Genomic DNA, 16,494 nt, shown 5'->3' on the forward strand with positions numbered 1-16,494 from the left:
AATGATGATCCAAAGAAGATACTGCTGATCTACGGGTTCTAAGTGGAGTTTTTATAAAAGTTTTCTGTTTTTCTCCTAAAGCTTCAAGTGATAACTCATGAACATGCTCTAATTTTTGTTTAAAATAAATGAAAAACCTCTTGTTCTTGTCAACTTCCTGTTTTTTTCTAACCAAGCCTTAGTAGAAACCCTTGAAGGCATCAGAAGTGTGACAGCCTAGTAGAAACCCCTGTGGGCATGAGAATTGTCACGTCGGTTCCTCTCCTCTATGAACAGTCGTGCATAAAAAGTGGGCAGATTTATCATCACTCAATCTCTCTATATTAAGTTGGTCTAACAGCAATCCACGGTACAGCCCATATTTTCTATAGAGATGTCTGACTATGGAATTGTTTTGTTTCAATGTACTGTAACCTGCTCCCTTGACCAATTTCCTCAGCTCCCCTCTTCAGAAAAAAAAAAAAAGTTGCAGAAATTAAACTTTCGGATGGAAACGTTGTTTTTTTCTTAAGGTAACGAACTATATTGCAGAATCAAAATCAGTGACAAGGCGTCCCCAGTATAAGCGAAGGCCAATACAGGGCACAAGGCCAAGAACCCGAAAAAGAAAAGAGAAAATTACAAAACTTGTAGTAGCGGTCCTTTATATATCGTCCCCAAGGTTGGCGAGCTCGTTGGCAAGGGCATTAGTGGTTCGCCGACTATGAGTCAGCACAGGATGGATTGTGGAGACTAAATCCCTGACCTCATCAATTTTAGTCAGCACAGGATGGATTGTGGAGACTAAATCCCTGACCTCATCAATTTTAGACGCAAGCAGCCATGGCCACAGCTCTTCGCCATAGCCCAATCCAAGTATTGGAGAAGTCCCCTTCGACAATGAGAGGTCCAAAACCATGATAAACATACCACAGTAGCCCAAGAAGGAGAGCTGACACGTCCGCCTGATTCGCGGAGAGGGGGAGGAACGTTGTTCCACTTGCAAAACCAGACATGGAAGACATTTTTTTTTTTTTTCCAAAGACAGATAACTTATCGATTCATAGTATATAATGAATTACTTAATTTGGGAAAACCCATAATTAAATTTAGGATTTGAAAACGGAAAGAGCCATGCAGCTTTGTGCAAAGAGTTCAACCAATGTTGGGCAACAGATTTCAACCTCTTCAAGGCTTCAATGCTTTATACATCTGGTTCCTTGCCCGATTACACTTCCTGTTACATACCATGGCTGGAGGTTGTGTAGGCTCCTCGCAGATGAATGCAAGGATGGACTGTGAAAGTAAACCCACCTTCAATGCAAATGATAAAAGGAGAAACCTATCAGATATTTGAATGTGAAGTTGGTAAATATGTATGTCATGTACCTTCCATTACAGCTTCCCTTACAGCATGAATTTGAGCAATGCATGTGGCACTTAGCTTAAGTCTTGGATCAGAAGTAGGAATACACAGTCAATTCAATCCATTACGGTTTGATCTTGGAAAAATTCTAAATAAAATTTGTCTATTAGTTCCTCAAATCATTTCACAGTTCGTGGGTGGTTATAGCAGAGTTTGTGGGTGGTTATAGCAGAAGAAGTCCGAAGTTAATAATTAACAACTATTTCAAAGTATTTATTGAACTTAATGATGGTTTAGAGTTTATGTTGCACTGATCTTTTGCCAGTATGTTTGCTTGAAGACCCAGTATCTTTGCCCCCATGGTATCTGAGCCGGGTCCAGATGCACCGTTGGAGCCTATGCAAGTCGATGAATTTGTTGAATCCATGAGCAGAATGAAAATAGCAATTAAGGCTCTATTACTTGATGAGAGTTACATTTCGGGTTTTGGCAATTGGATTCTGATAAAGTGTCTTATCAAGCAAAAATCCATCCACTGCAAATTGCTGCAAGCTTGTCGAAAGAAGAATATGAATCTTTGCATGTGCATAAAGGACGTTATTCAATATGCGGTTGTAGTAGATGATGACTGCAGCCTATTTCCATTTGAATGGTTGTTTCATTTTCGGTCATTGAAAAAGCGTTGGAAGTTGGCGTAGATAGTAGTAAGTTTCCAAATAATTGGATTTTTCTTTCGAGTGAAAAGAAAAGTGGCAAGGCATTTGTTGATGGGTCGAAAAATTGAGTTCTTCACGGCAGGTGGCAGTACAAAGCCTCCAGCAAAAGGGAAATTGGAAATCAGCCATGATGATGATGGCACTCTCCTACTAGTAAAGGAATGTGGTGGTGTTGCTGCTAAAGAAGTGTTGGGGTTTTTTTGAGGTTGGTCGGGGAAAGCTTCTTTTTGGATTGATTGTAGTGTAAGACCCGCCCATGGAATAGTGCAGGAAGAAAGGACCCGGATTTTTGTTGTTTTTGTTCAATCTTTCTGGCTGAGGGTATGCCCTGGCCAGCTTTATTCAATACTATGTAATGCCAGTTGGGACTCCTGGTCCCCAATGTAATTTTCATAGCATCAATGAAAATATGTCGACTTTTAAAAAAATCACAAAAACAAACAGATGACGGCGATGGCGACAATGAAGAAGAGGGCCAAAACCAGTCAAACTAAAGCGCAGCAAAAGAAGAAAGCCAGGAAGTAAGGATGTCAATGTAGGCAAACTAGGCCTTCCTGGCAGTGCATTTGATTTTGAAGAATGTCGGAGTTGGGGGCAAGACTTTTTGGTGAGGTTGTTCTTTTTGGAAGACTTGAAAAGTACAGAAATGATGTATTTGAGCTTGTACCAATCAAATATATCAGAAAAGTGGTCATTATGGGGAGAAACTGACTCAAGATAGAGTGGTGAGAAAGCTAAAATTAAAAGTACCATGTTGATCTTCAACAAGATAATTACTTGATCAGGATTTTCAGCACGAGATATGTTAGATGATCCAATTGCTTTCTCGCATGACTTGAGGATTGCTGTTTCAATTGGCTTCCTAGCTATTGGCAAAATGATCACATAATTTTTGGAGGGCAGATGCTCTCCTAACTTTTGATTAGGAAAGTGGCAGATACTAGGGGGTAGCAACTGTTTATTAAAAACACAGGACATGGAAAACAGGCGAGGCTGAAAAAGGAAAGAGAGAAGGAGAGGTCTTGCTTGACTAATAGGGGGCTAGTGCTGTTGGCACATTTGAGTCCCGCACCTATACGACTTGTTAGCATAATCTAAATTGATCCTGACTTATGAGGGTAATTACAAATAAGCATGAAGATGAAACTAATGGCAAGACGAACCTTGTGAATACACTACAACAAGCCAACAAGGGCAGGTCTACTGGTTAATAAAGCAGCTAAAGGCAAGTGAACTTGTAGTTTTGCTTTGGCTACCACAGCATGATGCACATAAATAAGACACCTTGTTACAAGGACATTTTTAGAGATCCACAAGATATATACACCTCTCTTTGCTCCTTTTGGCAACACATGTTGCTGTCAAATTCTCTAATTGAACTTGAGGCAATACAGAAACATCCAGGTTGTAGTAGAAACATGTCCTCATTAAGGATCAAATAAGATTTCCAATTTGTGATCCTACTGTGAATGAAGAAGTTGATATCCCATGAATTTCCAGAATTGCAAGAGTCATGTTAGCTACCTTTTCTGAGGACTCAACCGGTGCAAGGCCTCTTTAAATGGCATGAGGCCAACTGTGCTACAGATTTCCTTTCCAAATCAGTTGTGCAACATGCGGTGATATTATCGAATGACTTCAGTCCTACACTCCTCAAAACCCTTGAGGCTGATGGTTATAGAAAATTAGCATGAAAGACTGTAAACCTATATTTTTCTTGAAGAACAAGGTCTCAAATATTCCCTATGGATTGTGTGTGCTGAATGTCTTAAATTTTCCCTATGTAGATCCAGTTCATCGAAATTTTCTCAGTCAGCCAATCACTTTCCAATATGACCTTGTAAATTGCTCATTGTAGTTAACCAATCTCTCTCTCTCTCTCTCTCCCTCTCTCTCTCTCTCTCTCTCTCTCTCTCTCTCTCTCTCTCTCTCTCTCGCGCAATTGGAATGCGAACTTTGGGTGAATAGCACATCATTTTTCTCATGTTCTATTACTAGTTTCTACTTTGAGATCTCAATACAGTTAGCAGTGTTTCTCTCTTCTTATTCCTTTTTTTTTTTCAATTAGCCCAGCATAAGGCAAATGTTCCAAGAATTACAATTCAGGAAACTCCATCGCTGTTCAAATGTCCATGCTTAAAAGAGGACACTGATAAGGAAAATGTAATCAACACAAGCCATAAATACCTCAATTCACGCAACAAAGGATCTCAATCCCCATCCTCAGTGCGGCTGCATCCAGAAGGTGGGGCACAGCAAGCAAGCATCAACCTTATAACACCAAACAATAGCACAAGCAGCGGCATATAAACATCATCTCCATATAAACTCAAAACAACAACCTTTCAGATAGATAATACACACACAGAGACAAACAAAATGGGAGAAACAGAGACACATAACAAGCACAAACACAAAATCATTTGAATTTCTTTCGTCCCAAGCAAAGGACTTATATCAAACAGGTGGTGGGCGGAAGACAAAAGACACAGACAGAGTCACAGAGAAAAGTAAGATTACTGGGTTTGGCCATTGATCAGGGCTTCTAATTGTTCTTGTTCTTGCTATTGGGTCGGCCTTGGTGGAAGATGCTAGAGAAATTTGCGGAGAGTTGTGAGTAAAGAGAGACAACCTTAGAAATATTTCCATTAATTTCTCGAATGAGAGCAACATTCTTGGTGAGATTGTCAGGAAGCTTTGACTGATGATTCTCGTTAACCTGTGCGATCAAAACCCTGTTCTGATCCAACACCATCTGCACCTCTCGAAAGCTGTTACTGAAAGCCTCCCATACCTTGTTTCCCCTTTCATCATTCTCTTCATCTGTTCCTTCTTCTCCAAACCCTCTTTCACGACGAAGAACAAGGGGTCTATTCTGATTATGATCCCTGCCTTCGTTATGGAGATTGAAGGGCTGAGATGGGTTAGGCTGGCTTTCTTCCATGCTGGCGTGGCCCGATTCCGAAGCAGATGAAGAATCTAGCGTTGAATTGCTCTCAGCCACCATAAATAAAACCCTCCTCTGTTTCTTCTTCTTCCTTTTTTTTCCCAAGAATTGAAAGTAGTGTTGTTAATTGAAGTTAGAAACGAAGTTAGCAAGGGTGTGCGCCTACCAATTACGACCCTACTATCTAAAAAGAAGGCCGACTCCACAAAAAGTCAAATTCTACGATCAATGGTAAGTGTTAATTTATTATGTGAAATCAAGACCGTTGATCTATTAGAACATCTCGTTCAATGATCCAGACCGACAAACATGAAGGCGGTGTGATAAATCAATAAATGTGAAAGTGCCAATGTGGTGTGGGGCCTACCTTTTGAATGATACTAAACCGCTTATCTATTCTAAAAGGGCCGTGAATCAGATTGTTGCCCTTTAGTTTTTAAGGGAGATCTTATCAGCACAACCATGTTTTGATATTCGCACAACCGCATCTTATCTTCTATTATTTAAAGAGCTGTCAAAGGTCATTACCGTTCCCAAAAACCTCTAAGAAGCGTTACAAGCCCAATTAAAAAAAAGAGACGATGTGGTGCATTTGTGCAATTATTAAAACATGGTTGTGCTAATAACATCTCCCTTTTTTTAAATGTTCATTTAACAGAGAAATTATATGGTGTAAGGCCTTACAACAATAAGGCCTTTGTACGGTGGAAGTACCGCCCTTGACATTTGATCCAACAGAAGCTCCTCAAAAAGCGAGCTGCTGTGGGATCAATTATCAAGGGCGGGTACCCCGGGTACCTTATTGTTGTAAGGCCTTACACCATATAAAATCTCCATTTAATGACCACAAATCGAATGCTTAGAATTCTCCAATTGAGTGGATTTTGATGTATGTACCTTCCACAGCAAGGCGTAAGAGATTAACGGTTTGGATCATTGAACTAGTGGGACCACTTGTACTTCAAAGTTTCCTAGCCCCTGCAAAATCCCAGCCACAAGGGCGCCCCACGGCCATCCAACTGCATTTATTATTCCTTTAATTTTGCATTTTTCAATACCAATACAAATACAGCTGAGTAATGTGAATCCAGTGAGGCGCCATTGGGGATTGGCTTTTGCAAAGGCGCCCTTCAATTGAGCTTTCTTCAGATAGAGTTTTTATATGGTGTCCGGACGTACACGCCAATATGTACCTCTTGATCCTTGGAGAGTTCTGTTTTAGCCACAATCCAAAAAAAAAAGAAAAAAAGTTCTCTTATATTTAGTCATGTCTATGTGGAATTAATTAGTTTGAACCCATGTCATAGGTGATAACAGGTGGAACCAACGAGCCACAAACATAATCATCTCAAGTTCCAACCCCTGATTTTCCAAACATTAGTTTCAAGGTATAATATCAGGGTGATATGATGATCAAATCACTGTTGGAATATATTAGGCCTGCTTGATGAGATTTATTTCTTCAGCTCCTCTTCAACAACTAAATTACCAAATGGAAAATGATGGAATTTACAAGCATTATCCAAAAGAAGCAAACTAGTCTAAACAGGCCATTGATGCATGGTTCTTTATTTAAACTATCACTATCTTACACTGTTACTGTAAATGTGTTGTAAACCAAAATACTAGCATACATCTAGGACTGTCAATTGGGATGGGCAAGCCCGAAGCCCGCCCGTTCGGCCCGTTAAAAGCCCGCCCAAAGTTGAAATGAGAACAAGCCAAACCGGGCTTGGTCGATGTTTAAGGCCCGAAGTCTAAATCGGGCTGAGCTTGGGCACACCATTGTCCAGCCCGTTATAAGCCCGGCCCGTCCTAAGTTATAGAATACATTATTTTTTTACCGTCCATGCAATCTCTCTCTCTCTCTCTCTCTCTCTCTCTCTCTATATATATATATATATATATATATATATATATATATAGAGAGAGAGAGAGGGGGGGGGGGGGGAAACTGTTGGTGCGCTTAAGCTCACCAAGCTTATGGTGCGCTTAAGCGCCCAATCACATGAGTCCATCATTTTCTGTGGTGATCCAAACCATTCATTTGCAAGACCCTATCGTAGATAGGGGATGCACCAAAAATCAGCTCCATAGGATCATCCTAACCCTCCATTTGTGGAGGACAAAAATGGGCAGATTTGTGGACAAACAAGGTCTGTCCATTTTGACCTCCACAAATGGATGAGTTAGGATGATTCTATGGAGCTGATTTTTGGTACACCCCCCATCTATGTAAGGGCCTTTCAAATGAATGCTTTGGATCATCCTAACAAAGTGGGCCCCCATGTGATTGGGCGCTTAAGTGCACCATAAGCTTGGTGAGCTTAAGCGCACCAACAGTTTCCTCATATATATATATATATATATATATATATATGCATGCATCAAGATCATGGCATAAAAATGTCTATACTTCAAGATATATGGTTGTCCACCATAAAAAAAAAGAAAGAAAGATATATGGTTGTCCAAGTGCCAGTGAACACCTAGGTGGTGCACGAACAACTCCATCCCATAATTCCCAATTGATGTCCTCAGTCCAAACTCTATAATCATTAACTCATCCTTACAACAAAGAATGCATTACCATGTATGATAGCAACGAACAGTAGCACCACTATTTTGGAAGATGACAGTAGTAGTGTAGTACCACTATTTTGGAATATGATTTCAAGAAATCTTGTAAGTAGCATTGATTATAGATGTATCAACTTTTGTTAGTACCATAAATCCTTGCAGTTATTTTTTGTGAGTAAAACTCATCTGTATTTACCTAATAGTTTAAATTAGATATTTAATTTGTTTTTAAATGGTTAAGCCCGAACTCGGCCCGAAGCCCACCTCAAAACAAATGAGCCGAGCTTGGGAACCCTAGGCCCGCCCAAGCTCGGCCAGATTGACAGTCCTGTCCTACATACATCACATTGACTAGATATTAAAGAAAGAATTTTCAGTCAAAAGCAAATACCTATTATTCGCTGGCTGAATGAGACGAATCACGGCGTGTCGGATTGCATATGGGCAGCGGGTTTCCTCTTCCTCCCAAGAACGGATGCCTTCTCCAATCTTGACCCGCCCATTCTCCATTTCTTAAACGCTGCCATCGAGGACCGAGCTGCCTCAAACACTTCAAGAACAAATAATCATGTTATTCTTGGTGCACAAATTATAGATCAACAGATGGTGAAAGGGAATTAAATCTCACAGTGGGATTCTTCTTTGGTAAGAAGTGGCAAGGACTTGGGAACAGCTGCAAATGCAGCATTGTGTGCCTTGCTCAGTACTTCCTTGTACCTGCCCGTAAAAGCATACTTGAGTAGCGACCCAATGCTCCTATCAGTAACCCTGCTCATCACCAAAACAGAGTCGGTGAGCAAACCCGGTCTTCTACATTGGATATTTATTAGCAAATCACCTAAGATAAGAGAATCAATAGGGGAAGACATGGCCAAGTAGAGAGAGAAACTCACAGGGGAACAATCTTACATCCCAACTCATAAAAGTAGGGGCATCGGCTTCTCAAATCAACACATGCTGCATCAGCCTGAATTTCTTTCCACGTTCTGGAGGTGCAGCAAAAAACAATGCAGAACAAATGAAAATAAAATTTTAATGATCAATTATCGGCCTCCTGCCATGAAGGCATTCTTCAGTTTCAATTATTCATCATGTCCTTGAAACTGTGTCATATTTTATCATACATGATAAGGCATTAAATCAGATTGAGAACTTTACTTTTGATTAAAACAGGCAGGTACGTTAACCGACACTGCTTGTCTCAAATATAACTCGTGAGCAAGCCAGAATGGCAGATCTACTTTTGCGCCTTGTTCAACCTGAGTAAACACAAAGGAAGAAACCATTAGGACATACTGAATTACCTTTCTGCCATTGCTTTTAGTTTGACAGAACTTACGCTGTTTGTTTCTGAACCTGGATCAAGAAGTCCAACTCCACTTGCTCCTACTTGAAAAGCAACTGAAATGAGCTGCAAGGCACACACAAAGTCTATTTAGATTAGAGGGAGTTCATATCAACATGTTGTAATTAAGGTGACATCATTGGAGTGAAAAGAAAGAATTAACCTCTTCCTCCATCATAATGTCATCTATGTCATAATAATGTGCCATCTGTAAGCACGTCAACAATTGTTCTTGTTTCCTCTTCCTCTTTCTTTGTAAAACCTATTGACTATTGTAGCATAGCTACAATCCCTCAGTAGCAGCAAGAGCTACCCTCGGACTTTGCAAGCTGGCTGCCACTGTTCAAAGTTTCTTATATCAGAAGCATCCAACAGAACGAGACCCGCAGAGGTACACCAAGGGAAAAGTTATCATGACTAAAGAGAAAATCTGATAATACTGTAAGAGTAAAATACAACATGAGTTCAATTGATTAAAACTATACACTGCAGAAGAAAGATAAGAAGAAGAAACAATTCGAGTTACACAGATAAAGCCTCCACTGAAATCTGTTTTGTGAAGGATGACAATTTTTGTTCTGTATGACGTATGATGTATGATGCAACAAAGTATAGGAAAAGGGACACCATGTTACTTTAACTGAGCTGTCACATGGGTTTGGGCTGTCCATAATAGACTGACAGTGATACAAAAAAAGCAGGATGAACCACTCCAAGATTTATCGGTACCTATGTGAGCGGAAAGAAACAATGAGGGGATTGAATTTTTGGGCCTTACGAGGAAAAAGACTAGTGCATCAGCATGATGCCAGTCCTACATCAGCAGGTGGATCAACAGTTTATGGGTTATTATAGGACTTTAAGTTGGTTTGTGAGTGGTTTTTTACTAGGAAAAGTATGAGATTTCTAAGTTCAACTGAGAAACTTGATCTTTCAGTTAGCTATCTAAGTTAGGACTCCTAAAAATTAGTAAATCATATTCCTAGTAGTTATCAAAGGATGGTATGAGCAGGATTGAAGTCTGATCTGTGGTATGAGGAGTTGGTGTAATTTTAGCCTATATCAACACGCACGCACATGCACATGCACATATATGTGTGCGCGGCGTGCATGCGTGTTATGAGTGCAGTCTTACTGTTCATATTTTTTTGAGAGATAATTTTATTGATACTGCAAGGACTATTACATCATGGGGACAAGATGTTCCACTGGAATAATATCCTTTACATCACCCTGAAAGCAAGATCAATGACCAATAATCAAGAAAATAAGGATTGAACCCCTATTCTTCCCTCGTCTCTAATTCGTGGTTCTCCTGGACTATGATCAGCTCTTCTCTATCCGCCCCATCTTTCGCTAATTTGTCAGCTTCCTCATTAGCAGACCTACGCATATGCTGAAATTTCGGCGATAACAAGGCCACAAGGTCCCTAATTTCCGCCATAATGTCGGCTAACACCCAGGGACCTACGGCCTTGTTAGAAGCCTAAGATATAACATTAGACGAGTCTCCTTCAATAATTAATTGACCACTACCATGCTTTGCAAACCACCTCAACCCCCATAATAGAGCACGAGCTTCCGCTTCATTTGAAACACAAAGACCCGCCGGTCCAGAATACATAAGTAAAGTAGATCCCCTAAAGTCTCTGAACAAGCCGCCAATCCCCGCTCACCCCGGATTCCCTTTAGAGCTACCATCGAAGTTCAATTTAATCCAACCCTGAGGTGGGGGGTTCCACCTTGGCGCGACTATATGCTCGCCCCTAGAGTCTTACTGTTCACATTCACTGCTTACATTTGTTTTTTTTCCTTTTATGCCAATAAATTTCTATCAGTTGCTAGAGTTTTCAGAGCTTTTTCTATTTGTTTCATCTGTCTCTCCTCCTGTCTTATTAAAGTAGTGCCACTCTGTAGTTTCAGTTCTGCTAGATCAATCAAGCAAAAGCATCTAAGTTCTAATTTAGAAATGTTTGCTTCTGAAAATTTTTGGGCTTAACAATTGAATCTCTATAGGTCAGTCACGTAATTTTTTATTTTTTATTTTTTTAATGGTCATGTAATTTTTTTTAGCAACTTGATTTACATCAAATAGTGCCATGTTAAACCTAGTCTAGGATTTGGTGAGAGGCACAACCAAGAGGTGGCCACAGTCAAGGACAAGTAGGACAATCACCCTGGACTTAACTCCAGATTGTTAGTAAACAGTGAAGGTGAACTCCGAGCAAGTATCGTGTAGCTTATGCAATGCAATTGCGGCATTTCCAGTTTACTCGTGAAGTCGCATATGAAGAAGATACTTCACCATACAAGACTTCAAAGTCACACATTTGTTGACAAATAATGCACAACTTCAATTCCTGGGTGATTGTATGGTTCCTGTCGAAGTTCGTGTAAGTCCACTACAGCCCAGATGTCCACACATTCAAAGTCCAAGTCCTCGTGTGTCATGGATTGTTCATGAAAGTTCACACAACCTTCAAAATCTCGCGCGACAAACATCCCCTAATTTTTTCTCTTTCCTTTCACTTGAATCTGCTGCGAAAGCCACAATTTCCATCTCGTCTATCTCCAAGAACGGGAAGATCTAGGGTTTATTATGGGTACCTCCTTCTCCATAACTATATAGTTGTATACATACAACATACATAAACACACACAGACACACACAAAAATGTTTCTCAATCTCTCAATCTCAACTCAAATTATGAAGGATAAGGATTTTTTGCATTCTCACGGTTTCTTCCCTGTTTTTCGTGTATCATGGGTCTTGATTCATGGATCCAATATCATATGTGTTCATTAGTATTGAGTTAACAACAGAACAAAAAGGATTTTTTGTGTGACCATACTATGACAGAAATGAACTGTGGGAGTTCCAATTTAATGTTGAACTGATTTATCCTCTACTAATTAGTCATTTTAGTATCTTGAAAGCGTTTATCTCAGTTATCAATCCCCTAAGCAGTCATAGTTTTGTTAAAGATTAGGGTTTGTTTCGACAGATTGCTACTGTGGTACATAGGGCTTGCATTTTAGGGGTTTCCTTGGAGAGAAGTGAATCTGATGAAAATCTATTGATAATGGTTGACAATAATAGAAAAACCTGATGTGCTCAAGTTATTGGGAAATGATCCTTAATCACTCATTACAGAATTTGATACCCAGAAAAGGGGGATATGGAAATAGAAGAACAATTGCCTGAGACTCCCTAGTCTTGAACATGTTGACATAGTAGAAGACGCATAATCAGGGGCAAATTTTTGAAATTCAATCAATGCAACCCTTGAAAAAAGGAAAGAAATGGCCAGATATAGGGGAAAAAAACAGAAGGCCTAAATAACACTTGGAAGAAAGAGCGCAAAAACAAAGTTGAAAATGTTAAGTTGGGCATCACCTGCTTCAATGTTGCTCGGCTTTACCGGCTCTCCATCTTCTTCCTCTTTACCAGAGAGAGAGAGAGAGAGAGAGAGGCGGGAGATTTTTATGCTCTTTGACTGCTGTTCAGTATTCCCGCTACTTTGTTCATGCGCAAAAAAAATGTTTTGGAGTCTAATTTCTCCTTCATATGGGGTCTAATGATTTTTTCTTCATATGCAGTCTACTTCGCATTTTTTTTCTTTTTAAGAAAAACAGATTCTGGGAAAGCCAAACCATGATTCTTTGTAGTTCTTTTCTATTAAGTATGGGATGTGGCTAGGGGTGGCAACAGTTCGGTTTCAGTTCGATTTGACCCTCAAACCTAACCAAACCGAACATACTTACCTCCAAACCGAAACCGAACATGCGTAACTCCAAACCGATGAAAAGGGGCGCAATTATCATTTCCCTATGAAAAGGGGCGCATTTATCATTGTCCAAACAGAACCAAACCGAAACTATCATCAGTTTGGTTCTACCGAACCTAAGTTTGAATCGGTTTGGTTAAACCAAACCGACACCGAATTTTCAGTTCGGATGATTTTGTCACCCCTAGATGTGGCACAGTATAAGACGAAGACCATGTGGCCCGCCACATGATGTTCTACAACATCAACAATCTCAACTGCGACTACACACACATACCCAACACATATGATACCCAAAACTTGATATACATATCCACATGATACCCAAAACTTAACCTTTGATCCATCCATGAATAATTTAATTACCAAATAGAGTTTGGACAGCAAGATGATCTCACATTAATGAACAAAAGGTACAATGGCTCCATGTACACATGCACTGTGTTTTGTGATCATCACAGGACGACCAAATGAGTCCAAGTCCAATGCCGAACAGAGATCGCATTCACCCTGCTTGATCACAAGATCTATTTGGTGATGTTAGGACAATCAGCCTGACTTTTGAAGGCCAGCAATATTCATGGACCCAATCACCGTACACGTACAGACGGCAATGAATCTATGCCTTACAATAATTGTTCTCTTCTTTCCATGTAAAATGGACATAAAACAAATTTTATCCCCATTTTTAGTTTTTAGTGTAAAAATGGGAGTAAAATTTGTTTTTACGCCCATTTTATGAGATGAAAAATATGCCCAACTTAAAGTCAAGTTTTAGGAGCTGTATGGAACTAGAAAAAAGAAAATTGTTGGACAATTAAATTCCATAAAACAAGGAAAATTTTCAATTTTGGAAATTATCTGTGACAAAAGAGTTACCCAAATGTTGGAAAATTCATTTTCCACCTAAACAAAAGCTGATAAAATTTTCCCGACATCCAAACATCCCTTTAGTTTGCTAATTGAACCAAGGAATGCTAAACTGAAGGTTTCCTTGCAAAAACCAAGCCAGAAGGGTGCGCCATTGGATTCATATCACCCAATTGCATTGATAATGACACTGAAAAAAAGAAAAAGAAAAAGAAACCTACCTGCGGGTCAGAGACGACGGCTGGTCGGAGATGGGGTCGGAGACGATGGCTGGTCAGAGTTGGGGTCGCCACTCGCCGGAGTTGCAGAGGCGGCGGATGGGTAGAGAATAGGGAAAAAAAGAAAAAAGAAAAAAAACCCTAGCTTTGCCTTTTGCTGTCTTTCACACTTTTGCAAACGAATAATGGGGTGCTGATATTCCCGCCCCCTCCCTCACGGCTGGCTTACGTTAAACGTTAAGCTACCCCTCTTTTTTCCTTTTTTTTTTTTTAATGACGTAGTGTGTCCCCACCCCCCTTGAATCATTTAGTGCACGTTTCCCACTTCTCTCTCTCTCTCCCCCCACAACCGGAACAGTTTGATGGCCCCCAAAATTCTCCTCCTTGGTGCCCAAATCCAACCCACTATGACAGTGTACCGTCTAGACCATAGGATGATCCAAGCGGTCCATTTGATAGGCCACATCGTAAATAGGTTGTGTCCCAAAAAACCGTTTCCATATGATGATCCTAGCCCTCAGATATAAATACTCAGTTCTCTCGTCGGGAAAGGAAAGGAAAGGGAAGTGAAGGGAAAGATACTGATGTGGCAGAAAGGAAAGTGAAGGAAAAGAAACCTGACAGAAAACCTGTCAGATGAGCATTTCGTTGCACAGAAACCTCATAGAAACTACAAAAATATGTTTCGTTGGAGGGAAACTCAATAGAAACCTGTTAAATAGAAACTGTGACAAACTGACATACAGAATGATGCCAACATAGAATCTAGTCTAAAATAAGTGGGTCTAACCCTCTGAAGTCAATCAAAATAAGAAAAAGCATGACAAACAGAAGTTGAATAATAACAATGCCAATCAAATTGTCACAAATATAGAGTTGCCAAGATATAAATCAGGTAACCAACATAGACTTGTCATAAAATTGTCACAAATATAGAGTTGCCAAGGTATAAATCAGGCAACCAACATAGACTTGACACGACATGGAATGGGGTTAGTACTCACGAAGAAGAAGAACTAGCCTCCGATTAGACAACCAACATCCTCGATTCTAAGTCACTGATCGTCCATCTAACAACAAATGGTTAGTACTCAACAAGAAGAAGAACAAGCCCCAAATTCGCACCAATTGCTGAACATAACAAGCAATAACACGAAACAAATAACAGAAACCCCAAACACGACATGGAATGGGGCTTATAGCACATAACAACCAACAACACGTAACAAATAAAAGAAGCCCAAAACACGACATGGAATGGGGCTTACAACACATTAAACGCAATATCACGTAAAGTAAGAACAAACCTCAAAAAGGTTAGGAAGGAAATCGACAGTAGGATGGTTACCTGCAAAAGAATAAATCAAACAAATCATGACTTAATAAATTCTGAGTAACTAATACATTAAACCCAAATTCTGTGTTAAAAAAATCAGAAATGTGAATCTCACTACCATAAACCACTAAACCCCTAAAAACACCGAGTTGCACTAAAAAAGTTTAAAAAAATTCCATATCAAATTCCGGTCAGGTTGAGCTTTTGCTTCAAAAACCATATCAAATAAGCAAAAAATAACAAAAAATATGTAAAAAGAAAAAACCAACACATGGAGAGAAAGATGGAGGGAAAGAGAGAGAGTTTGAATAAAAAATCCATAAAAACAACCAAAACCCCCAATAAAAAAAATCCCTAAATCTAAAAAAAAAAACCAACAAACCTAGACCTTGGATTATCGGTTCTTAGAGGGGAGAAATGAAATTTTATTTCAATTTTATGAAACCCGAAATAGGGTCTCTGTAAATATTCTCAAATAGGGTTTCTCAAAAACACGAAATAGGATTTCTCAAATCAATTTTACAGAGCTATTTATAGAAACCCTATTTCTGATTTACTAAATCAGGTTTATAGAAACCCTATTTCAGATTGGAGAAGATGAGCACAAGGGTTTCAAAAAAAAAAAAAAAAATGGGGAAGAGAGACAAGAAACAGAGAAGAGAGAGTGAGAGGACGTACCGTGAGCGAGGTCGGAGATGAGGCGAGGATGGAGACGGCGAAGTTGTTCGTGTCTCTGTTTTTTCTCCACACACAGCTACGATCGGGAAACTTGAGAGAAAGTAGGGTTTTCCGATAGTCTGTATCGGAAATGGGATGGGAGAAAAGTCGCGGGAAAGTCTTTTTCACGTCCTTTATTTCGTTTTCCAAGTTTGATAAAATAGTTTCCGAGGAAACTAAAAGAACGCCAAAAATATCAATTTCCGCGGAAAAAAACAGGGGTTTCCCCGGAATCCCAACCGGAAAGAAAAAAACAGAACACAGCATAGGGTTTTCTATGGCAGAGAGTTCGGATGAGACCTCCTGGTTAAGATCATAAGGGACTAGGGTTTTAGGTACAGCAGATCTCAGCCGTTTGTTTTGAAAATATCTTGACCGTCCGTTGCACTCATTAAGTCATGCTGTTTGGTTTGGAGAAATAATATTCCTAGTGGAAAAAAATTTCCTCTGAAATGATATAGTTCTGGCTTATTTAGAGAGATTAATTATAAATTGAAGTTCCTTCCTAATAAAACTTGAATTGGTATGCTGTAACTCTGTATTTACTTAGCCGTAATCAGAAATTGGAAAATACTAAATTTGGGGAAAAAATTATTTTCCAAATTAATGTGTCTACATCCTGTTCGGTCGAG

The 16,494-nt window shown here is 39.6% G+C and overlaps 1 protein-coding gene across 6 annotated transcripts; it reads right to left on the minus strand.

Moving 5' to 3' along the window:
* Positions 1–1,094: 1,094 nt before the first annotated feature.
* Positions 1,095–16,149, minus strand: LOC143849591 (DNA replication complex GINS protein PSF3-like). 6 transcript variants are annotated; one of them, XR_013235728.1, is made up of 11 exons: positions 15,824–16,149; positions 15,117–15,157; positions 14,814–14,879; positions 9,097–9,272; positions 8,928–8,999; positions 8,747–8,847; positions 8,482–8,574; positions 8,217–8,356; positions 7,980–8,138; positions 4,249–4,332; positions 1,239–1,293 (listed from the first exon to the last, which is right to left on the minus strand). XR_013235728.1 is itself a non-coding variant. In XM_077358654.1 (10 exons), exons 4-9 carry the CDS (start codon positions 9,139–9,141, stop codon positions 8,008–8,010), a joined length of 582 nt encoding a protein of 193 aa, XP_077214769.1. In that variant the 5' UTR covers positions 9,142–9,272; positions 14,814–14,879; positions 15,117–15,157; positions 15,824–16,149; the 3' UTR covers positions 1,095–1,293; positions 7,980–8,007. The 6 variants fall into 6 exon arrangements, 5 of the variants coding, with proteins under 5 accessions (XP_077214769.1, XP_077214773.1, XP_077214770.1 ...); XM_077358654.1 differs by lacking the exon at positions 4,249–4,332 and having other exon boundaries at positions 1,095–1,293; XM_077358655.1 differs by lacking the exon at positions 1,239–1,293 and having other exon boundaries at positions 4,080–4,332; positions 14,814–14,867.
* Positions 16,150–16,494: the final 345 nt, after the last annotated feature.

This window comes from Tasmannia lanceolata, unplaced genomic scaffold (genome assembly GCF_043159265.1).
Source record: "Tasmannia lanceolata isolate RefF3 unplaced genomic scaffold, GAP_Taslan_0.1 ptg000018l, whole genome shotgun sequence".
Classification (NCBI taxonomy): domain Eukaryota; kingdom Viridiplantae; phylum Streptophyta; class Magnoliopsida; order Canellales; family Winteraceae; genus Tasmannia; species Tasmannia lanceolata.